General features: G+C 40.6%; 1 protein-coding gene across 10 annotated transcripts in view; it reads left to right on the plus strand.

Moving 5' to 3' along the window:
• ESRRG (estrogen related receptor gamma) overlaps positions 1 to 25,905 on the plus strand; it is a 625,441-nt gene that overhangs the window by 408,990 nt on the left and 190,546 nt on the right. For all 10 annotated transcript variants that reach the window (XM_070474514.1, XM_070474512.1, XM_070474515.1 and 7 more), the window contains one exon: positions 22,318 to 22,733. In XM_070474514.1, coding sequence (XP_070330615.1) covers positions 22,331 to 22,733 — 403 coding nt within the window. In that variant the 5' untranslated portion in view covers positions 22,318 to 22,330. The remainder of the gene's footprint in view (positions 1 to 22,317; positions 22,734 to 25,905) is intronic.

Below are 25,905 nucleotides of genomic sequence, written 5' to 3' on the forward strand. Positions count from 1 at the left end.
ATGTCATTGCTCCTATAGAAGTTCTGAAGTGATAACACCGAGCTCCTTACTCCATTTCCTCTTTCTTTGATCTCCCTGCCATACAATTTTATTTCTCACTGTGGATCCTAGTTCCCTTGTCTGTAAAATTCATGCCTGAAACTCACCATCACTTACTGTAAGTAAGTAAACCTGCTCATTTCCATTAGATATGACTGTGGAGTTCACAAGTGGATGTAGACGCTCCAGGAGGAGACTTGAAATCATGTATATCTAACTAGTTAGCTACTAGGTGGTTGTGTTTAGCCGCTAAGTCACGTCTCACTCTTTTGCGACCCCCTGACATAGCCTGTCAGGCTCCTCCATTCATGGGATTTCCCAGGCAAGGATACTGGAGTGGTTGTCGTTGCTTCCTCCAGGGAATCTTTCCAACCCAGGGATTGAACCTGTGTCTCCTGCATGGGCAGGTGATATATTTTTTTTTAATCACTGAACCACCAGGGAAGCCCAGCTACTAGATCAGTTCAGTCGCTCAGTTGTGTCTGACTCTTTGCGACTCCATGGACTGCACTATGCCAGGCTTCCCCTTCTGGCAACAACCCTTGGAGCCTGCTCAAACTCATGTCCATCAAGTCAGTGATGCCATCCAACCATCTCATCCTCTGTCGTCCCCTTCTCCTCCTGCCTTCAAGCTTTCCCAGCATCAGGGTCTTTTCCAGTGAGTCAGTTCTTCACATCAGATGGCCAAAGTATTGGAGCTTCAGCTTCAGCATCGGTCCTTCCAATGAATAGTCAGGACTGATTTCCTTTAGGATGGACAAGTTGGATCTCCTTGCAGTCCAAGGAACTCTCAAGAGTCTTCTCCCAACACCACAGTTCAAAAGCATCAATTCTTTGGCGCTCAGCTTTCTTTATAGTCCAACTGTCACATCCACATATGACTACTGGAAAAACATAGCTTTGAACTAGATGGACCTTTGTTGGCAAAGTGATGTCTCTGCTTTTTAATATGCTGTCTAGGTTGGTTATAGCTTTCCTTCCAAGGAGTAAGCGTTTTTAAATTTTATGGCTGCAGTCACCATCTGCAGTGATTTTGGAGCCCAGGAAAGTAAATTCTTTCACTGTTTCCATTGTTTCCATATCTATTTGCCATGAAGTGATGGGACCGGATGCCATGATTTTCTTTGTTTTGAATGTTGAGTTTTAAGTCAGCTTTTTCTCTCCTCTTTCACTTTCATCAAGAGTCTCTTTAGTTCTTCTTCACTTTCTACCATAAGCGTGGTGTCATCTCCATATCTGAGGTTATTGATATTTCTCCTGGCAATCTTGATTCCAACTTGTGCTTCATCCCAGCCCAGCATTTCATCTGATGTACTCTGCATATAAGTTAAATAAACAGGATGACCATATACAGCCTTGACTTACTCCTTTCCCAATTTGGAACCAGTCTGTTGTTCCATGTCTGGTTCTCGCTGTTGCTTCTTGATCTGCATACAGATTTCTTAGGAGGCAGGTCAAGGGATCTGGTATTCCCTTCTCTTGAAGAATTTTCCACAATTTATTGTGATCCATGCAGTTAAACGCTTTGGCGTAGTCAATAAAGCAGAAGGAGATATTTTTCTGGAACTCTCTTGCTTTTTCGATGATCCATTGGATGTTGGCAATTTGATCTGTGGTTTCTCTGCCTTTTCTAAATCCAGCTTGAACATCAGGAAGTTCTCAGTACACGTACTGTTGAAGCCTCACTTGGAGAATTTTGAGCATTACTTTGCCAGCGTGTGAGATGAGTGCAATTGTGTGGTAGTTTGAACATTCTTTGGCAGTGCCTTTCTTTGGGATTGGAATGAAAACTGACATTTTTCCAGTCCTGTGGCCACTGCTGAGTGTTCCAAATTTGCTGGCACGTTGAGGGCAGCCACATCACCCCCAGGGCCCATCCCCTCGTGGCTGGGCTCCGCCAGGCCTGCTTTCCACGGCCATAGCTGCTGTCACACATGCGCACACGGGTGCACACCAATGGCACCACTGCGTTCCAAAGCCCCTGCGCAGCCCGTTCAGCTACTTGCTAACAGTGGTCAAGTCTTTTATGAGCCGAACAGCACTAATTTTCACCCTTTCCCGTTTTCCCTCCATATTCCTTCCTGGACTTTGGGTAAGAACAAGGAACGTCCCTGCCTTGTCTGCCTGCCTCCTGGAAAGTGGTCAGATGCAGTGCCGTAGGAGAGCCACACCTTAGCAGCAAACAGAGGAGACAGGAGCTTGGGTCTTTAAGAGGGTGACTCAGAGGCTGCTGAGGTTGACAACCATTGGGACTGATACCGTGCGTTGTTGAAGTCACTCCAGAGAGACATTCCCCATGGTTCTTGCATGGAGACTATGCCTCTAGTGGTAGGTGTCACTATTTTTCTCCCCCAAAGTGATCACTGTAGCTTTATCCACACTTTCTTGCTTTATTCTTGTGGTTAATAGCTAAGATGGCCTAGTGTAGTTAAGCAGTTTCAGAATTTATCTCTAACCTGAGTTTTTCTCCTGACCTGTGTTAGATTAGGTGTCATCCACATGGAATCTGATGGTAGGTGGAGGGGCTGGGGGAGGTTGGTGTTCTAAACCTCAGTATTTTCTTGCGTAACTTTCATGCAGCTTGCATTCTTAGCATGAATATGTTGACCTCTGAAACACATCACATTTTCCTTTGGAAAAAGGCTTCATTATTCTTCAGTGTCCACATCATTCTTGGCACATAACAGATACTAAAGATTTGTAAACTGGTTCCTTTAAAGCTTTCCTGTAAACACCTAGCATCCCCCCTTCATCTCAAGTACTGAGAAGTTAAGGAGATCATTTTGGGTGATAATGGGAGCTAATGTTGGTGAAAAGTCAGTACAAGTTAGAATGTGTTATCAAAGTGTTTAAGCAAATGTAACTTAAAACAAATCGCAAAGGCTGACTAGTTTTCTTGTGACAACCCCAGGTAGGTATGGATTTATATTTCAAAAGTAGGTACAGCTTAATGTTCTGATTTGATTATTGCAAAGATTAAAATATTTTGTCTCACAGATTTGTAGTAACACTTTGGATTTGCATAACATTTAAACTCCTCAAAGGTTTTCATATCTATTTTCTTTCTGTGTCTCAACACTTCTGCATTAGATAGTGTGAGCATTAATTAATACCTGCATTTTAATTAATAGATAGCTGAGACACAGAAAATTAGTTAATGTATATTAATTATATGTTTTGATATTAAGGGCAAAAGCTAATTGGCCTGGAAGTTCTACCTAGTATCTAGCTCTGGCTTTTCATGCTGTGAAATAATTTAATTTCTCCTTATTAGAAGGCTCTGAATCTGTTTCAATTAAATAATAGTCATCTTTTAGCTTTTCCTTTCTATGGTGTAAATAATCTAGTATTTTCTAAGTTGCCAAGTGATTTTGACTTTTCAAAATTATTATCCTTTGCTGTTAGACGTTTAAGGAGATAAGCTACTTTTTTACTTTTTGTTTTATTTTGGTCCCATTTTTGTTACTGTGTATTCGTATAGTCATCACAGATACATCATAGAACTTAACTGAGTATGCAGTTGTTTAATAAAAAGTATTGAAAACTAAAGTCTTTAGAAGATAGTAGTTATATGTGTGACTACAGTTGACATGTTGTAATTGGCTGCTATAAAGTTTTGTTATTAAATCTTTGTGGTTCAGCATTTTGTAGCTCAGAGGACAAAATTTAGACATAGAAATTTCAAGTTCCAGTTCTGTCACAATACTGTTTCCTCATCTGTAAAACAGAGAACATGCTTGTCATACAAGTTTGTTTTGAGAATCATTGTGTGATTATAACTTCTTTTCTCACTGTTAAAAATGAAAAAAAATCCTGACATCTTATTGGGATATGTGAAATAATATTAATATTTCTTAAGACCATTATCGTTAGAGCTCACCATACTCTCTGAGAAGTGGTAGAATGGAGGACTATCTATGCCATCAGCTTCATGACCTCGACTAACTGATATTTAGTGTCGGAAGTTTGGTATTTCAAGTAACGTCAGATAAATATAAGCCAGACATAGAACTTATATGATGAGGTTTATAACAACATTTATAAAGAATAATGATGCCTTTAACATTGTTAACATCGTGCTTTGCAGTTCATTTATTTATTCAACAAACATATTAAGTGACATATTCATTAAGTAGTTAATATGAGTTCAGCATCATACAAAGTGCCAAGGATACAAAGTCAAATGCACTATAATCCACGTCTTCAAGAAAGATGTTAATTTAAAAAAAAACAACCTTTTTACTTTGATATATTTGTAGACTCACATGCAATTGTAAGAAATAATAGAGAAATACTATACATTCACCCAGATTTTTTCCGTGGTAACCTCCTTCAGTTATAGTACAAGATCACAACCAGGAGGCTGATCCTGAAAGAGTTTACTGACTTTAGATCTCATCATGCACACTCATTTGTGCTTGTGTGTGTGAGTGCATGTGTTTAGTTCTGTGTAGTTTTATTGTAAATGTAGGTTCCTCTGACCATCACCACAGTCAAGATAAAGAACAGTTCCATCACAAGATGTGCATTTGTCTTTACGCTGTTGTTCAGTCGCTAAGTCATGTCTACCCATGAACTGCAGCACACCAGGCTTCCCTGTCCTTTTCTGTCTCCCAGAGTTTACTCAAAGTCATGTCTACTGGTTAGTGATGCCATCCAACCATTTCATCCTCTGTCACCTCTTCCTCCTCCTGCCCTCAGTCTTTCTCAGCATCAGGGTCTTTTCCAGTGAGTCAGCTCTTCTCATCAGGTGGCCAAATTATTGGAGCTTACTTTATTAAAAAAAAAAATATATATATATACATATATATGTATGTATGTATGTATACTTTGTTAAAATCATTTTAGCTTGATCAATTCTCATGTATTATGGAGAAAACTCTTTTCATGATGCTCATAATGTCTGCCTCCTCTTTTTTTCATTGTCTTTGCTACCACTTCACTTCAGGTTCTTCTCATCCTTTATCTGGCCAGATAGAATAGCTTCCAAAGTTGGCCTTTAAACACTGTGAATTCAGAGATCTGGTCTGTTTGTTTTATCTGGTGATATGCCTGAAACAATAGGGATGAATGACATGGACTTTGCTGCTGTCAAAACTGTGTTTAATAAAAACACAAAATTGGTTATGTCTTTTCTTCTTGGAAATCTTTAGCAGCTTCCCATCACCTATAAAATAGCATCTAATGTGCATACCATAGTATTTCAAACCTTCCACAGTCCGGCCAACCTACTTTCTGAATCTGAAGCAGATTCCAGATCCCCTATCTCGTTCTGCAGAACCACTCCCTCCTTCATTCTCTTAGCCTCCCTTGCACTTCTGCATCATCCTCCTCCATCCTAAAATGGCCTTTCTCTTCTTACTCATTGATATCCTTCTGAATTCAATACTGCCTTTGCAAACAATTATTTACACTTCCTGTACTATGAGATATAGCTCCCATTTAACAGATTCAGCAACTGAGGTTTGTAGATAACATCTCAGCGCCCACAGTTAGTTTGGCACTAAGGAATGACAATGTTGGTGAACTTGAAGCCAAGGTATCTAATTAAAAATCTTATAATCATTTACTAGTTCATCCTGCAGGTTGTTCCATTTCCATCAGATCTCTTAAGGGGTTTACTTTGACCTAAGGAGATAGAAAAATAGATTTTCTATATTTAATGTTTATCTCACAGATTCTTGAGATTGTATGAACAACACTCTAAGTAAAAAAAAAGAAAAAATTGTAACCCAACATTTAAAGTCCACTACTTTTTGCAGATGTGAATTCACATTTTGTACATTCATTCACTAGCCCAGGCACAGTGTTAAATTTAAGAAGAGAAATCAGTGTACAGTCCTCCTCAAGTGGAGGGATGGAAACATAAGTATCCACAGGAAAGACAATGTGTTAAGTGCGGTTGTAGAAACAGGCTGGTGGAATTATGGGAATATCTAGGGAAAGTGGTGCTGGGAAGACTTCCTGGAAATGTGATAACTCAGTAGAAGTTTTATTAATGAATCGAAGCTGACCAGATATTGGAGCAAAGGAAAGGAGAAATGCATTCCAGGGAAAAGGGAAAGCTGGTTGGTAGGAAGAATTACAAATCAATAAGCATTGCATAGGGGATCCGTGGTGACTCAGTGGTAAAGAATCTGTCTGCAGTATAGGAGGTACCAGTTTGATCCCTGGTTTGGGAAGATCCCCTGGAGAAGGAAATGGCAACCCATTCCAGTATTCTTATCTGGGAAATTCTATAGACAGAGGGGCCTGGCAGGCTGCAGTCCATGGGGTCACAAAGAGTCAGACAGGACTTAGCAACTAAATAAAAACAACAAAGCATTTTGTGTAAGAGGTACAAGGTGGGGAGAAGTGAGATTTAGGGTGGAAGAGGATTGTTGACCTGTAGGGTGTGTCTGGAGCCATTGACAGAGATAAACATGGCTGAATTCATTTTTAGGAATGAACAGTTTTATTTATTTCACACAGTTTTATTATTTTGCAGAAACCTCTTTTCAGGAAAACATGAATTAGCTGTACAATCATGTCATCTCTCCTTGGCTAAGTACTGAATGCTGTAACCTTCATGTGTATGTAAGTTAAAGAAGGGAAGAAATGTGTTCTGTGATTTATTTTCCTTCCCGTTAAGGAACATCATCCCCCGTCTTCCTACTTGAGGAGCATCTGGTAAATTGGTGTTGAAATCATTTTTAAATTGATTTAAGTCACTATGCAAGTTTTCTTTCCTGAAAGCGCCATAGAATTAGACATTTCTTTTGAAATACATGATTTTAACTACTCTGGTTTTATATATTGCACTTTTCCCCCCGACTCTTTTATTTTTTTTTTTTTACCATGTTTATACTGATAATCTAAAAGATATTTTAAAAAATCAGATGACTCCCCCTCTTTTTCTGATTTCCATGTTTTAAATCTTTAATGTTTCCTTACTTCCATAATCTTCCTTGTTGCAAAAACACATCAGGGGGACTTCTCTAGTGTGGTTAAGACTGTGCACTCCCAGTGCCAAGGTCCTGGTCAGAGGACTAGGTCCCACATGCTGTAACTGAAAGTCGTGCAGGCCACAGTGAAGATTGCAGATCCCATTTGCTGCAACCAAGACCCAGTGCAGCCAAATAAATAAATAAATATTTGAAATTTAAGTAAAATGTCAAAAAAATCAAACCAAAAATGTTCAAAAGCCCATCATGAGTTACTTACAATGGCACATGACCGTATCACGGCTCCAATTTTGCCTATTTGCATAGGCACAGTTTGTCGTGAGCCCTGTTTTGGAGGAAGACGATGAGGAGTGAACTCAGGTTAGCTTTCTTTACTTCCCAAATGTGCACGTGGATGCACGGAATTATTTGGTGTTTACTGTGAAAAATATTTCATAAGTGTTTAAAAAATAAAATATGAAGAGGTGTTTATCGTTCAGATGAATAGAATCTTATTTATTATAGGCCTAATTTTTTTTGAGTTAGACACGACTGTGGTCCTGTGATCAGATTGGCTAGTTTTCTGTGATTATGGTTTTAAGGTGTCTGCCCTCCGATGCCCTCTCGCAACACCTACCGTCTTACTTGGGTTTCTCTCACCTTGGACAAGGGGTATCTTCTCACGGCCGCCCCTCCTGACCTTGAACCGACTCGATGGGCATGAGTTTGAGTAAACTCCGGGAGTTTGTGATGGACAGGGAGGCCTGGCGTGTTGAGATTTGTGGGATCGCAAAGAGTCGGACACAACTGAGCAACTGAACTGAACTGAATTCTTTTTTGGATTTTTTTTTTTCAAGTTGGAGGAAGGATAGTCACTTTACAGTACTGTGTTAGTTTCTCTACAGAAACATAAATCAGCTGTGTATGTGCTTGGTCACTCAGCCGTGTCCAACTCTCTGCGACCCCGTGGACTGTAGCCCCCAGGCCCCTCTGACCATGAGCTTCTCCAGGCAACAATACTGGAGTGGGTTGCCATTTCCTCCTCCAGGGGATCTTCCTGACCCAAGGATGGAGCCTGTGTCTCCTGCATCGCAGGCAGATTCTTTATCCATTGACCCCTTGAGGAAGCCGGTAGTATATACACATCAATACTACTGTCTCAGTTTGTCCCATCCTTTTCTTCCCCCTCTTTGTCCACGAGTTATGGGCCTAATCTTGATTTCATCCTTTGTCCTGTTCATAGGTTAGAAAAAGATCTGACCTCAGAGCTGGAAACCTGGAATTTGGACTAAATTCTACCTCTTAATTCTTAATGTCCTTAAATCAGTCATCTGTCTCACTTCCCTGACTCACTGGGTTCTTATGTGTCAATCAAAAGTACAGGTAGGTGTTGATGAAGAATTTTCTAAGTCTGCCTGTTTAAGACTTGGGGCTTCCCAGGTAGCTCAGTAGTAAAGAATTCCCCTGCCCGTGCAGGAGACACAGGTTTGAGCCCTAAGTTGGGAAGATCCTCTGGAAATGGAAATGGCAACCCAGTACAGTATTCTTGCCTGGGAAATCCCATGGACAGAGGAACCTGGCAGGCTACGGTCTATGGGGTTGCAAAAGGGTTGGCTACAACTTAGTGGCTAAATAACAACAACAAGGCATAGGAATCAATAGATACTTCTATTGATAAATAGATAACTTCTATTGAGACTAGATAGTAAGTACCTAAGAGTGAATTCTTGTGCTGTGGTAAGTGTATGTTTAACTTCATTAGAAAGTTCCAAACTATTTTTCCAGAACTGCTGTACCATTTTGTACCCTGCCAGCAATGTATGAGAGTTCCAGTTGCTTCACATCCTCACCAGCATTTAGTATTGTTGGTCTTGTGAATTCCTATGAATGTGAAGAAAACAAAAATTTCTTTTTCAGTTGTAATAGAAACTCTAAAACTTATACAATACAAATTACTCTGTATAATTTAGGGATGTCAGGATTAGCATATTCCTTAATGAATATTGAAAATACTAAGTGTTATTTTCTATTATACCATTTTTAGAATCTCTAATCACTTATATGTATGTATGACATCCATTGATGTTTCTATAGGAGATATATATGTGTGTGTGTGTGTGCACGTGCTTATGCATATATAAGCATATTTATTCTCATCTCCACTTTTCTTGTTCCTTACAATGTCATGAATGATTTATCTTCTTTCATAGTCTACCACATTTCTTAAAAAGCAGGCTCTTATTGCTAGTAGTTGAAAATATCTACCTAGTTAATCAGAAGGTGTTATCATAAAGTGAGAGAATCTTTCCTAAAAAATGCATCTTTATGTAACAGATTTAGGATATCTTTTAAATCAAGTATGAAGATACTACCAGTTCAGTGATCAATTTTACATGTTAAGGTGTTTTTTTTTATAAAACATGTATTTATTGGTTTACAGTTATGTTTCTCATGAAAATATTTTGATCATAACCTTGCCAGTGATTTACTGAGTGGTTGATATGACATAGACCAGCTATTCTTCTGAGTGACTGGATTAGAGAACAAAAGAATGATTCTTCTAATGTTCGTAGAAGAATGAAGTAGTGAGCCAGTTGACTTAATGTGTAATCAAAACTTCTCACCCCAGGATTCAGACAGTGTCTCTTCTCGTTTTGTGAAGTTTGCCTGTGGATCTTCATGTACTATTGCCTTTAGAGATAACAAATTTTCACAGAGTTAGAAAGCAGTAAAATACATTTAGCACTAAGTCTTTACTGAGGATAGTTTAATCTTTCTCTGATGCAGAAAGCACTTTATAATTTTATAGCTCCACAGCTTTCATTATTGTGAATGCCAGTTATTATATTCGCTAAGAGCAGAAGTGATGTTGGATCTAAAGTCTGTGCTAACCGAACTTCGGATTGGGGGAGATGGACATGTGTTTACCGACATACATCTCTTTATTTTAAATTATATATAAATTTTTTCCATTTTCATTTCCTTAGGTTTCCCTTCAGGTTCTCCCCCACCCCCAGCCCAGCCTTCTCTACTTTTTCTGAATATATACATCATTCTCAGTTTCCTTAACAAAAGTACAATTTCAGGCTTTCTCTGTGTGAAAACCATGACAAAGTGATTTTATAGCCAGTTCTGAAAGTGACTAAACTTGACAACAATTGTATTTTATGACAACCTCTCCTTTCATGTCCCCGGCCTACTTTTATATCAGCATTTTTTTTTTTTTTACCCCAAATGTGAACAATTTCATATCTCTGCATTGGCTGAAAACAAATCCCTTTACCAGGAAGACATTTTAATGGGGAAGAGCATGATTCACTTAAGCTGCCGAGCCTTTACACCTTAACTCTATAATATTCAATTTCTCACTCACCAAGAACCAAAGCCATTTTTTTTTTTTTTTTTTTTTTTTGTGGTTTGTGTTCCTAGGGGTTGGAAAAGAATTAGTATTATGGAACTAAACCAGATTAAGGGGGAATGTGAATTAGATTTGGTAACAGATGGTGCTGTGGAAATTAAAGGTTCTTTGCGAATGGAAGCGACAGCAGCTTGTTCCTCTTCTCTCTGTCTCTCCGTTCGGGCACTTGATAGACGGGTATAAATCACAACAATCCTGTCTTGACAGCCAATTTCGAGAATTTGATCTGGTTAAAGACATGGCTTTCCTGCTCCACTCCCCGAAACCTGCCTCTATTTTATTTTAACACAGCCCCTTGTCATATTCAGAAAAGCGGACTCACCTGCCTCCCTGTAATGAAATTTTTCTTAATTACAGTTTTAGCTCTTCCGTGTTAATTACTTTTCCATTCAGCCTGAATTTTCATCGTATCTCTAAGGAATTTTTCCTTTTCTTTCTTTCCCCCATCATTTTTACTCATCATATGCTTTTGTTGTTTCGAAAGATGCTTTTCACTGTCAGAAGTTCTTGTCAGAGGTACTGTTTAAGAATCCTAATTATCAGAATCATTATTTGAGCAGAGAGATGCTTTCATGGGAGGTAGTAAAGTTATCAGATCAGAAAAATTGTAGAGGTGTCGGAAGCAGTCACCAAAATAGCAGATAGTTGAACAAAATTGCAGGAAAAGGTGAGTGACAAGGCTTTTTTTTTCTTTTTGGTTGATAAGAGCTGCAGAAATGTCTGCTCCATCAACTAAAATAAACCCCGCCAAGTAAAAACATGTGTCCACAATGTGGCCAGACCAGTTTGTGTTGGCCTTATGATGATCTAGGAAATCTGAATTAAAGTGCAGAGAATCTAAATGAGAGACACAAAATTCTGAACATACTGGCTGGACTCTTTACAACCAGACCCTCAGGTCTGACCAGCTTTGGAGACAAGAACTAAAGTTGCCTGTGTCCACATGCAAGTTTGGACTCATGACCTATCAAGGAAAAGAAAATAGAAAAAGGGGGGAAAAAATCACTCCTGAAATGAAGAGAAGATTCTTTGAGCGAGCAACTAACAGTTGGTAGAAATGAAGCTTCCTACTGGCAGTCAAATCAAATGTAGTAACAACTCACGGACTCCCCGCTGCTTGCTGACAGCGTGGTGTCACACACTGGGACAAACATTCACTTAAACACTGATTGCAGGGAATTGCCCTTTCCGCCAACGCCTCCTACCAAAAACGTAATGAGCAAAAAGAGAACCATTTCTAGGGGAGAAAAAAAAAAAACAAGATTCCTGCTCCCCGGATTCCCGCAAATGATCATGGATCTGTTTGTCCCTTTGTCACCCACTGGGAAGGATTACTCAGTTGAATGTCGCTGCTGTAGTTGAGTTGTTATGTGGCAAGTTGTTGGAGTGCTTTTTCTTTCTCCTACACACACACGCAGCACATGCATGCCCTGCCCTGATCCTCAACGGTGGCTGAGTGCAGCAGCAGTCAGGGAAACCAACAGAAGTTTGGGAAATGCACGTTCATGCAGTATCTCTTGCTCTCAGGTCTCATCTGAGTCACAAGCCATGTGGGTTTTATTTGAGTAAAATGTATATGTATATATATATATATTTTAAAGGGCAGGAATTATTTTAGAAAGCACTTCAGCACATCCTCCCATCTGACAAGTAAGAAGGAAGAAGGAGGATCAGAGTGCCTTAGCGGCCTGCCTTAGATCTCTCAGCCCCAGACTCCCACCTGGAAGCACACTCCCCCTCCCTCCAGCCCTGCAAGAAGGCAGGGTTTCCTGAGAAATGAGAGAAACAGCCAAAGTGTGGGAACTCTGGTGTCCTACATGTTTGAATCAGTTTTCCAGAGCTGAGAAGATTTTAGAAATTTTTCTCTGCATGTTTGTCTTTGGATCTTTGACTGACAAACCACACGTGGGTCCTTCCGGATCTGAAATCCTGGCCCTTCGGTGGCTTCCATTGGCTTCGCTGGATGGTGTCTCCCTGCTGCATAATCCCTTTTACAAAATCCATTCTGCTACAGAACAAATCCTTCGTCACTTCTATGGCTTGAATTAAATGTATGTGTGTATCTATGTTATTATTCCTTGCCTGCAAATAGTGACTTGGGTCTTTAAGCTTCACCTTCTCTTCAGGCGGCTAGCTCAATGACATGCTTTTTTAAAAGAAAGAATACAGAGGAAGGAATCTTAGGATTAATAATTAGCTGTTCCTTCTCCCATCCCTCCCCCTACTCTCCTACTTCAGCTGAACAACACCTGACACCAACAGAACATCATGGTAACCCCTGCTCTCATACATCACCCCAGACAGCTGCTTTTGCATCCAGATGTTAACTACTGCAGACTAAGCTATTAAGTTAAAAGTATAAATATAGTTTAACTGCTGTCCAACAGGAAAAGATGTGGTTTATTATCTGCGGTAGTACGGTGACTCTCCTTCTAAGACAGAAATGTCCTTATAAATACGAAGCAACGTTTATTTCAACAAGGATTCCTTCTCAGCATCTAGGCTTTCTTGCTACTGTGATTCACCTGGTTTCCGTTGATGTTGCCGAGTTCCACTCCAAAGGAACTGGCCTATCTCTATGGAGGCAGCTGGTTTATTGGTCATTGTAATCGCTTTTACAAAACATTTTCTTAATGAGTAAAGGGTGACATCAATACTATGATCTCAGTATCCTTACATCAACTCCAGATAGCATTCTTATTTCCTGTTCCAGTAGCAAAGAGAATAAGAAAGGAAGATTCAGACAGCCTGAGCTCTCTCATTGACCTGGATTTGATTTGTGAACTCCATCACTGCAGTGTGTGTGTAAAGCATCTATATTCGATTGTAATTTGTAAAGATCAGTGCATAGACTTTCTATGAGTTCAATGTCTGTTTATGTCTCCTCTAGCAAGATGCTGTGAGGAGGTCTTCATTTAGCTGTCAGTCCCCCCCACTGCTGTGTCCGCTTTTTCTCTTTGGTGTACTCCTTGACTGCTTGAAAACGGAATTGTCTGAACACAAGCAAACTTTATTGATCCATATTTCTGTTTGAAAGACCAGAGATTTGTAGGAGGAGGAGACGATTTCCTTTCTCTAGAAAGCTGACTGCAGAGGACGTCTGCTGATGGCGTAGTAAATCTCTAAGACCGAATAAATGTTACATTCAGCATATATCCTAAGCTTCATTTTGATGATTTATCTTAGTTTTGTTTTTGTTTTTGTTTTTCTTTCTTTTCTGGTAGTGGTCCCCACCTTGTGCCCAGGGCTGTTTCACTGTAGCCTGGGGATAACTCTGGTCAACACTTGGACATTTCCTACATCAAGACATAGGGTACACAATTCTAAAGCCCTCCTGGCCTCTGACTTTGGGTCCCAGGAGAGTAACGTGTGTAAAGAAAGAAGTCTTCTTTGAGACTGGAGATAAAAATGCTTGTTTTGCCCTTCTTGTGCATCTGGGTTTCTAACTAGACATTTCTTATCTTCTGACGTCTATAGGTGACCAGGACTTGGGCAGTGGTGAGGATAGAGTTAATTAAGCTGCATTAGGGCAAATATACACACTTGTTAAGACACTTAATTTGCCTCAATAATATTGATTACATGGCAGAAGTTTGTTTAAACTAAGTGGTATTTTCCCCCTACTGTTCAGTCCTTGAAGGCAATCTGTATAATAGCTAATAGCCATCATCAGTTAAATATCATGTTAGTTATAAAGTAATGTCATAAGAATTGATTTGGACTTGGCAGTGGAGAAGTCTTCCTTCAAAGCCGATGTAGGTGATTAGCCAGAGTTTTAAGCAGAATCACGGTTCGTATAAACTGTGTATATTTTATAGACTTATAGCTGCTCTATATTACATGAGTGCCCATTATATTAAAGAAAAGCTCAGACAGTTAATAATGCAAAGCATCATGTATGCAATTACCCTGCATTATTATGCATTTAACAGTTTTATTGATTTGCCAGTAGCTCACTTACTGTATTTAGAGCTATAAACGAGGGATGCTCACCCCCAGATTGAAATAGGTCCAGGAAAACAAGCTAAGGATGAATTACACTACTAAACACCTCTGCATCAGATCGAATCCTTAAATACAGAAACTGTCAACAACATAATGAGCAACATACTGTGATATCACAGAACCGTTTCTTTTCCCATTAATAAAGTTTATCAACCAGGAAGCATCAGAAATCACCTGGCAATACAAATGGAAGCAGTTGGGATTTCCTATGTCCAAAATAGTACGTGGCGATGGGCAGTGACCTCTGGCTGGTATGGCACAGTAAGATAAGGATGCTGGCACTTCCTGACCCATACACTTAGAACACCCCTGGTGGTATAACTGCATTTCTCTTTACCGAAAAGGAATATAATCCATTTCCCTTCCTTTGTTTTAGGTACAACAGCAGAAGAAGAGGCACAGGGTTTTATAGGTATTTCTCTACATCCAATTGCATGGCCAACTATCCTGGTTTGTCTGGGATGGAGAGAGTCCTAGGACGTGGCATTTCAGTGACTATACCAGGATAGTTGACAGACCTAGTTTCAGAGGAAAATTGAATAAGAAAAGATCAGTGAACTCTAAAAGCAGAGTTTCAACGAAGTCCTTCCTGGTCATGGTTCAGCCCTAGGTGTGAAGCTATATATAAGGGCTTCTCTGATGGCTCAGCAATACAGAATCCACCTGCAAGGCAGGAGATTCAGGAGACGTGGGTCGGATCCCTGGGTCGGGAAGATCCCCTGGAGGAGGAAATGGCAACCCCCTCCAGTATTCTGGCCTGAGAAATTCCATGGGCAGAGGAGCCGGGTGGGCTGCAGTCCAAGGGGTCTCAAAGAGTCGGACATGAGGGAATTCCCTGGTGGTCCAGTGGCTAAGACTCTGTGCTCCTGATACAGGGGGGGCTGGGTTCGATCCCTGGTCAGGGAACTAGATCCCACATGCCACAACTAAGACTCTATGCAGCCAAATGAATAAAAATAAATGTTAAAAAAGAGTTCATTCCTTTAAAAAAAAAAAAAGAGTTGGACATGACTGAGTGACTGAACACCCACATACACATTCACACACAGAGTTATATTCTTGGGTGTGTTCCTTTCAGCAGCTCACCAGAAATGAGTTGCAGGTCTCCTTTTTTGTCCTAAATTTCTTTGCTTGGTAAAGCCTTTGATAGAACTGGCAAAGGGTTTGGCTTAGATAGATGCTCTGATGTGTTGTTTGAAGGAGCTAGCCCCTGGTTCTCATAGAGCTTAGCTACATCTGTCAGCGACTCAAACACCAGCGTTGTGAGGAGCTCTTGGCTTACTGTTGTCCTTGACAGAGTAAATTGCAAAGAGCCTTTTATTTATTTAACCGTTGTAAAATTTAATTTCAGTAACCAGCTGAATAGGAGAAAAACAAAATAGCACTGGAGCGAAGTCAAAATAGGACAGTTGGAGAGTGATGTGACTTTGCTGTTTTGGAACTTGAAAAGGTTTTTACCTTGGCCATTTCCTGCTGGTTTTACTTGCACAGAGTCTTTTAGACTAAATGCACAAGTTACTTGTTCAAACAATCAAGAACCGGCCACTACATCCTTGTGATTCTGTTAGGCAGACGTTTCTTGCGTTAGACGGACCCGAGTGTTTATTAAAGAAGACCTAAAATGATATCTGTGTGTATGTGCGTGCATAACATGCGCACATGTTTTAATCTTTCTGAGCGTGTGAATCATGATGTACAGTTCTTTCTTTACAATTAATGATCTCCTTCTGTTGGGTTAACCAGGCAGACCTGGAGATATTTCTTATTAAAAGAAAAAATCCTCTGTCTTCTTTCCCCAACTAAGCCAGTGTACCTTAATGCAATGATGATATGTTAGACCCAGCAGTTGTCAAAGCAGCGTATTACTGTGATGCCATAATGACACCCTGTCTCTGTAAAGTAGTCATGTTTTCTCAAATCACACGTTGCACCGTTGATTTCTGACATGACACTTCATTCCGTTGCTTTCTCTTTCTTCAGCATCATCATTCTCTGACAATAGCAGCTGGTGCCCATTTTGTTACTAAGTGATTCACATTTTGCCACTTTACGAGAGTGCAATTAATTGAAGCAGGGAGGGAAAAAAAAAAAAGCTCATTGTAAAGTGGCGTGCTTGAAGTTGTAACTCAGACTCTGCCAGGGGAGCTGCTGGGGTTACGGGCTTTGAAGCCTGGGCCTCTGGGGTCTGCAGCCTTAGTCTTGGAGGTTTTCTTCTGAAAGCATAAAAGCAAAACCCCAAACCTATAGGCTAATAAATGCTTCTTATTTTTTGAAAGAAAAATACTGAAATATTCATAATTTGGTGATTTCAGCTGGTAGAAAATTGACCAGTTCCTAGAGATTTGTTCCCATTTTGAATAGATAAGTGATAAGTGATAGGACTTGAGCACCTTGCGTTTCAACCCTGAAATTCTCTGGCTCAGTGAGAGAATTAAGGATTTTTTTTGGGCCACCCCACACAGCAGGTAGGTTCTTAGGTCCCCGATCAGGGTCGAACCCACGCCCACTGCATTGGAAGTGGATTCTTTAACCACTGAACCACCAGGAAAGTCACAGGTTCTGTCTTCTTCTCTCTCCTTATTTGTTAACTTGCAGGTTTGCTGGCTTCATTGTTAATACATAAAGATTTGGGAAATATGTTGATAAAATGTTTGGAATCTGTAGTGATGATGGATATTTTGGGGCCCTGAAGGAAGAAAAGAAAATAGTTGTTGTCATCTATTTAGCTGTTAAGGTGTCTGGCACTGAAATAGGTCTGATAAAAGTTTTAAAAAATCTTGCCTTCATTTTACAATCAGGAAAGGTCGAAGTAGACCTGTACACATGTGTTGCATTGATTCACCATATTTGAGGAGGGAAATAAAATAGCAAAGAACTTGAGTTTGGTATAAAATTCAAAAGGCGAGAGGCAGCTGCTTGTTAAGAACTTATATTTTGGTGAAAGCGTTAATAACATATAATTATATATAAGCCTGGGGAACATAGGCTTAAGTCCCTTCTGGGAAATCCAGACTGCACTCGACACTTACATATTGCCCAGAAAGTCACGGCAGTTACTCACAATCACACATTTACCTGGATCTAGGTAGCATCTCTCAAATCAACCTTGATAATTATATATGGGATATTAATTACAGATTATCTGGTTTTCCCCTACAGCAGCAACTTTAACTGATCCTTATTTTTTTTTTTCAACCACTTTCTCCTTTTACATGCACATCTATACACACAACTAATTAACTTTCTAAAAATTACATTTTTATATAATCCAGCAACCAGGAAGCTTTATTTGCTTGATGACTAGTATCTAGCACCAAAGACAAATTTTACTCTTGCTGCCCCTTAGGCAAGGCTGGGCACGAAGTTCCTATGTTATTTACAAAACAGATTCACTGATCTAGTGAACTTACTGTTGCCAGGGGGGAAGGATGGTGGGGAGAGATCGTTTGGGAGTTTGGGACAGACAGGTACACTCATTTAAAATGGATAACCAACAAGGACCTACTATATAAAACAGGCAACTCCACTCAGTGTTATGTGGCAGTCTGGATGGGAGGGATGTATCCATATATATATATGTATCCATTCTCTTCTGGCCATGTATATATGTATGTATGTATGGCTGAGTCCCTTTTCTATCCATCTGAAACTATCACAACATTGTTAATTGGCTATACTCCAATATAAAATAAAAAGTTAAAAAGAAGTTCCTATGTGGAAGCATGATCATCAGACTTTATATATAAATATATATGCTACATAATAGAACATATATAGAATATAAGGTCTTTCCTGGTGGCTCAGTGGTAAAGAATCTGCCTGCCAATGCAGGAGACTTGATTTCAATCCCTGATCTGGGAAGATCCCCTGGAGAAGGACATGGCAACCTATTCCAGTATTCTTGGCCTGGGAAATCTCATGGACAGAGGAGCCTAGTGGGCTACAGTCCATGGGGTCACAGAAGAGTCAGACACGACTTAACAACTAAACAACAACAATATAGGCTATATGAAAGAACATATGTAGGATTGGCATAGAATACTGAAGACTGTAATCTCACACTGTGTTGAAAATGCTTTCTAAAGCGCTAAAATGTCCCTGGCTTCTAGAAGGCTGTCACAGCCCTCAAATTTTGTTTCCTATACAGAAACTAAATGTTATTCTTGACATGGTTATTTCTCTCTCTGGTTTATTCTCAGGGTGTACACTCAGAGAAGATTTTGAGAAAGTTACTCCTCGTTTTCCCTTGTGTCTCCCATCACTTCCCTTGAAATAATAAAAGCAACTCTATGTAGGCTTTAAAATAAATATTTCCCACATTTTTCCAACACATGTTATTTCTATTCATAATTCTTAACTAAATTTAGATTTTTATTAATCCAATGTGACCTAAAATTTCTGCGTTAACAGCACAATGTGGAACCGGGCTTATTCTCTTTGGCTCCAGATAAAGCCATCATCTTGAAAATGGTTCTTTCTGACAAAAAGGTGTTCTTTTGAAATAAAGTCTTATTCACTACATTCCTCTTAGAGTTAATGTGAATTTTAGTGCCTCTAATTTTAGATTGAAGTGAAGTCTAGAATAAAACCCACCAGCTGACAATTGAATTTATAGATAGTTGTGAATATTTCAGGCTTGAATAATAGAGCTGTAGAATTTCAGAGACAGAGAGGGAGAGAATTAAGACCCGCTGTAGTTTTAGGGTATAATGTAATGGTGTCTAGGAAATGTTCAGTGTAATGAGCTAAGTAGTAATTAGGAGACAACTGTGTTCTTTCAGCTTCAGTTTTGGTGTCACTCCAAGCTCTGGGGAGGGTGACTCAACAGGGCAGCCCTGTCGCCAAGGTGCTGGCGGCTCCTTCAGCCACCTTTGCACTCGGGGGTGAGTGTGAAGGTCATAGAGCCTCTGTGTGTGCCATCTCTACCTTTTCCTGCTTGGCCGTTTTTTAAAAAGTCAGCGAACACCTTGAAAGACTCTTTGCTGGCTTGAAGACATTTCTTGCACTGGACTTTGGAGCCAGCCCTGAGTTCAAATCTCGATTTTTCCACTTCCAAACTGTATGACATTCAGGAAACTGTATAATGTCTGAGGGTGTGTGTCCTAAAGAGTCATATCTCCCTCACAAGACCGTCTTGGGGATTAAATGAGGAAATATTTGTAAAGTACTCAGGTCAGTGCCTGGTGCCTAGTAAGCACTTGGTGAATGGCAGCTCTATTATTATTTCCACTGGGCAGAAAGTGTTCATGAAGGAAGCGGTTCGCATCTGAGAAGAAATCTGTAAAACCTACAGCACAAATCCAGCTTGTTCACTTTCATTTACAGCTGCAGTGGCCAGACTTGTGTAGGAAGAGAGAGTGCCACTGACCCAAGCCTTCCCTGACTGCATGAACTTTGTGAATTTTCTTGCTTCCATCCAGATAATTGCAAAGTTAGGGTCTGAGGTTTTCCAGGAAACGGCTGGCTGGAGATACCCAATTTTTCAAAGACCTTATTAACAACATGCATTTGACGCATAAACATTTGGTGACTTTGCAAATAACACTTCCATGAATAGGAGGGTGATTCCTGCCCTTGTTCCTCAATGAAGAGTTCTGCTCATTTTAGAAGTCCATGAGGAAAAAGCTCAAAGGAAAGAAAGTTGGTATAAAATTGAACACAGACAATCAAAAAAAGAGATAGAGAAGAGGACCTGGAGAAAGCATAATCTGTTTTATGATTAAGCAGCCCAAAGCAACTGTCTTCAGAAAAAAAGAAAAGAAAAAAAAAAAGATTAAAAAATGGTGCCTCATAGGCAGATGTTGAAAGAGTTAATTGTCATCACTATGAGAAATTCAGTGCTGGAGAGAGGAAAGGGGAGCAAGCGTGTTTTAGTACCCTAATAACTTCTAACTGTAGTCTAAGATCATAATGTATGTGCGAGCAGTCCAGTAATTATAAGGTAATAAGTGAAGTGGTGGGGTAAGTGCTTTAAATTAAAAGGAATTCGCAGGGCTGCTGTAAGTCAGTGCCGACCCGCTTTCTTTCAAACGTTGACTTGAGGAAAAGTGCTTAGCCCAGGGTGCAAGCCTGGAGACAAGGAGAGCGATCTATTAATTACAACGCTCATTAACAGTGACGGGGACGAGGCAGCCGAGGTGGGAGGGAGCGGAAGCCTGGTTCAGGCTGCCAAGGGGGATATTTTTTCCTTTCGTTCCTTCTCCAGGAAAGGACAACATGAGTGGGTGGGCGAAAGCAAGAAGGTATTTTTGTGGATTTCTCCCGCCTGTTTGTTTTCTTCACATCCTGAGCTTGCTTTCCTTGAGAAAGCAGCACAGAACTTCCAGTGGGAAATCTACTAGGTAGGAGGCGTATTCTGGCTCTAGAGGCACTTGAGACCCCTTCTTGGAACCATTCCGTGAACGTTCCCTGATAGGAAATAACTGTATTTTTCTTCGTTTGAAAGTAACAGAACAGTGGGGGAATTTGGGGAGGGGGGTGCCCAGAGGAGAGCATGAAATTTGTGCAGTGATAAAATATCATTAGATTTATAGGGAAAGCGGTAATTGCATCCTTTTGGTTATCCTGTGACATACTCCCCCAAATTCCAGTGAATGACCATTACCCTGTGGGATTCCCATAAATCAGCTTTCCACTGGGAAGCAATTATCTTAGTCTTTTTCTCAACTGTCACCTCTTCTTCCTCTAGTGGGCTCTCAGAAGGTTCTTAGAGACTTTGCTAAAAGGGGTTTTGCACTGTGGCTAACTGGAAAGAAAATAGGACCAATTACATCTTTTCATCTAATTACCTGTTCAGAAATTTAATCACTTATGGGTCTGACGAAGTAAGAGGGATGGACTGTTTCTTCTACATAAGAGAGAGAGAGAGTTCGTCAGATTAGATGCTTCATCATATTTCCTTTTAGGAGGTATGATGTTAAAAGAGCAAAGGAAGGGGAGAAAAAGAGACCACTGCAAGTCTTATTTTTTCCGGACAAAATCTGATACATCCTCACTTTCCTGAGTATAGAATATCAGATTTATTCTGATAGACTGAAGATAGATAGATTTATTCTGGTAGACTGAAGGCTCAAATGGCTTTTAGTGATTCCTGTCGTTGACGGTGGTGGATCACACACATGAACACATACACACGTAAACACATGTACATACTTATCAATCGATGCCTGTAATCATTTCCCTGTTTTGTGGGCTCGAGGAAATAATCCTTAAACATTGGCCAGAATTTTATCCTTGAAATCTTTCTATATCGCTAAATGGCTAGGAAATAGAGCAATTTTAATAAAGAGGCAAAGTGAGTGAGGATATATTCCCTATGTGTCTTAGATCAATAAAAGACACGGTTATGCTTATGGAAGCATGCTGACAAACAGTAATTACAGAGCTGAGGAATCATCTGTTCAGTCTTGACAATAAAAGTTGGGTTCTGCTCGTAATGCAATGATTGCAACATCAGAAAATGGAAGAGAAAAGTAGAGTGAGGATAAATGTAATTTTAGAAATGATACAGACCTTGCAAATTACTCTTCTTCCATGGATAAATTTAGAATCTAGAGAGTTGATTTAGATATTGACAGTGCTTCTCCAAGAGAAAGGTATTAAAATGAAAGGAAATGGATCCCTTAGCGCTTTTGTTTATGGTCTGTCTGGGCACTTTGATGTGACCCTGTCACGCCCTTATGCTGATTACCTTGTAGAACAAGAGATATTGACTAGCGAATGATGTGTAGTCCCCAGCTCTTAGGCAGCACTCTCCAGGAGCCAAGTCTTTAACATATGAATTCTTGTTTTTTTTTTTTTTTCTTCCTTCAATCTTCCCTTCCATTTCCTCCTGTTGTTTCACCTACTCTTTATTTCTATCTCTTTTTGGTCTCCGTGTTTGACACTCTCTCCTTCTCTTTCTCCTTCTGTTTGTGTCTCCCTCCACCTCAGGCTTCTCTGCAGAATGTCAAACAAAGATCGGCACATTGATTCCAGCTGTTCGTCCTTCATCAAGACGGAACCCTCCAGCCCGGCCTCCCTGACGGACAGCGTCAACCACCACAGCCCAGGTGGTTCTTCAGACGCCAGCGGGAGCTACAGTTCAACCATGAATGGCCATCAGAACGGACTTGACTCGCCGCCTCTCTACCCTTCGGCTCCTATCCTCGGAGGTAGCGGGCCTGTCCGGAAACTGTATGATGACTGCTCCAGCACCATCGTCGAAGATCCCCAGACCAAGTGTGAATACATGCTCAACTCGATGCCCAAGAGACTGTGTTTAGTGTGTGGCGACATCGCGTCTGGGTACCACTATGGAGTAGCATCCTGTGAAGCCTGCAAGGCATTCTTCAAAAGGACGATTCAAGGTGAGTGAGGGTTGCGCCTGGATACCCACCCTCCTCCCGCTCACAGGATGGTTGGTTAGTTGGTTTTCCTAGGTCTTGTCCTAGCTGATCTAGTTTGCCATCTTAATTCTGTCTTGCATACAAAATAGAAATAGATTAAAATTGATAGTGGAGGATTTGTGGAATAGACTCCGCCCCTCCATTTGCTCCCTATCAATTCCATCTTTACTGCTCCAGGGATGGAATGGTAATAAGCTTTGGGTGGAGTTTTAAAAGAGCACAGCTCTTAATAGAGCAGTGGGGGTCTAGATAGCAACTGAACTGATGTGTACAGGATGGTAGTGGTGGGAGTTTAGTCACAGAGTTGTGTCCAATGCTTGCAACCCCATCTATCCATGGGATTACCCAGGCAAGAATACGGGAGTGAATTGCCATTTGCTTCTCCAGAGGTTCTTTCTGACCCAGGGATGGAACCCGTATCACAGGCATTGCAGGCTATCTCCTGCCTTGGAGGCGAATTCTTTACTGCCGACCCACTGGGGAAGCCCTATCTATGCCCTGGATAAACTGTGTTTTTACCTCTTCTGTTCTTCTTAGAGCTGAAATAATAAATATTTCAGACCAGTTATTTTCAAACTAGAGTATGCATCACACTCACCTGGAGGTCTTGTGAAAATGCAGATCACCCACTCCCAGAGCTTCTGATTCATTAGCTCTGTCTTGGGTAGGAATGTGAGAATTTATATTTCTTTTTTTTTTTAAAAAACATGTTTTTAATATTTAATTTTATTGATTTATTTGGCTGTGCTGGGTCTTAGTTGCAGCATGTGGGATCTAGTTCCCCAACCAGGGGTTGAACCAAGGTCCCCCGCATCGGGAGTGTGGTGTCTTAGCCACTAGGCCACCAAGGGAGTCCCTAGAATTTATATTTCTAACAGATTTTCAGATGCTGCTGCTATTGCTGGTCTAGGGACTACACTTTGAGAATCACCTCTCGAGACAAATTTAATTTTCTATGGCCTTCCTTCTTTTCCTGTGGTTAGACACACTTTCCCCACCTTTTTAATGAATTCATATAAAAAACTTCCAAGCTATATCTAATTATAAAATATGCCTCCAACATATATGACATACCAAAACTTCATAGGTCTCCAGATTTACAAATGGCAGTGTTATTTCCCACAAAAAAATGTAGAAACTATGGTTGAAATTTGTTTGTGACCTTTAAACTAGGAATCCACAAGTACAAAACTCAACTCCTTTTCAAAGCTATAGATACATATCCTTACAGAAAATGACATTTCACCTATCTGTATCCTTTGTGGTACACTTTCAAGAAAATACAGGAAGGAAAGAATCTTTGTTTATTGAGGGCCTCTAGCACACCAGTGATTCTATTCTGCTCAGTGATTTAGGAAATGTATCTTCTGGGCATTCCCTGGTGTCCAGTGGTTAAGGCCTCCACGCTCTCACTGCTGAGGGCTCAGGTTCAACCCTGGTGGGGAAACCAAGAGCCCACAAGCCTTGTGGTGTGGCCAAAACAAAACCAAACCCAAAATGTTATCTTCTTAATCAGTTATGGATACAAGTGTGTCTTCCCAAGTATCAGTGGTTCTCAACCTTGCAGGCTCACTGGAGTCACCTGGAGATGTAAAATAATATTGATATCTGGGCTCTTACCCCCAAATTCAGAATTAATTGGCCTTGGGTGCAGCCAGGGCCAGTGGGGATTTTGAAAGCTTCCTAGTTAATGCTTCAGGTAAAACTGAGGTTAAGAACCACTGCACTGTACTGTGCTTTGTTCTGTAACAGTGTTTCTCAAAGTGTGAGCTCTGATTCAGGAAATCAGCATCGTTGGGGGATTTGTTAGAAAGGCAGAGTATTCCCATCCTGCATCCCAGATTGCCTCCATCAGCATCCCTGGGGGTGGATCCAGTACTATGTGCTTTGCCAAGCCCTCCAGGTGACTGATGCTCAGAGTTTGGGAACCACAGCCCTGTTACCATGTTGCTACTGATTTAGTGCTGGCAACTCTGCTTTGTCATCTACTGGTCTCTTGTTGGACATAACTAGAATCAGTTTAATAACTGTGACATGCTTCCTGGTTTTTAAAGCACAAAAGAGATGATGTTTGTTAAACTCTAATCTTTCTGAATGTTCCAACAAAAGGTGATTCTGAAGCCCTTTATGGGCACAGAGTTATCTTCTACCCTTTCTTTTAAGAGCATGTCTCACCCAGGTACAATGAAGACTATAGTGAGTGTCCTTATTGGAACAGGTGGTTCCATCTCCCACTTGCTTTTCTGTTGTCCATTACATGATTGTTTCCTTGATGTATGGCCGATGAATACACAGTTAAAGAGTTAAACTGCTCAGTTGGTCAAGAAATTGTAACTTATATAATAGAATGGATCTTTCAGCTTCATCTTTTCATAGCCTTTTGTAGATTTAACTGAAGAACACAACCCAAGTTAGTGTGAGTACGTATGAGTTACCTGAATATTTTCCTAGCTGTATCTTCATGTTTAATGGATCATCATTGCCATATTTTATTAGCATTTCTTACAAAAATCCTTCATCCACTGGATCTTTATTTCCTCTATTCTCATCTGTAAACTGAAGGCATTAAGACCTACCTCAAGGAATGCATCTGGATAAAATGAAATACAAAATCACATGTAAAGTGAGTAAGTAAAAACATGATGGTCTGTATGCAAAGCTTCCTCTCACTTTGGCGCATTTGAATGTATTTCTTCAGCCTTCTTGCTTTTGTTGGTAAGTAGTGTCTGCCTCTTTTGCAACCCCACGGGCTGTAGCTTGCCAGGCTCTTCTGTCCCTGGGTTCCCAGGCGAGAAGACTGGTGTGGGTTGCCATCTCCTCCTCCAGGAGATTTTCCTGACCCAGGGAGCGAACCTGCATCTCCTACACTGGCAGGCAAGTTCTTTACCACTGAGCCGCCAGGGAGGCCCTTCAGCCTACTCGTGTGCTCAAATGCTCAGTCATGTCTGACTCTTTGCAACGCTTTGGACTGCAGCCTGACAGGCTCCTCTGTCCATGGGATTCTCCTGGCAAGAATGCTGGAGTGGGGTGCCGTTTACTCCTGCAGGAGGTCTTCCTGACCTGGGGATCGAACCCGCCTCTTTTATGTTTCTTGCATTGGCAGTAGATTCTTCACCACTGGTACCCCCTCTGC

The sequence above is a fragment of the Odocoileus virginianus genome, chromosome 11, assembly GCF_023699985.2.
Source record: "Odocoileus virginianus isolate 20LAN1187 ecotype Illinois chromosome 11, Ovbor_1.2, whole genome shotgun sequence".
Taxonomy (NCBI): domain Eukaryota; kingdom Metazoa; phylum Chordata; class Mammalia; order Artiodactyla; family Cervidae; genus Odocoileus; species Odocoileus virginianus.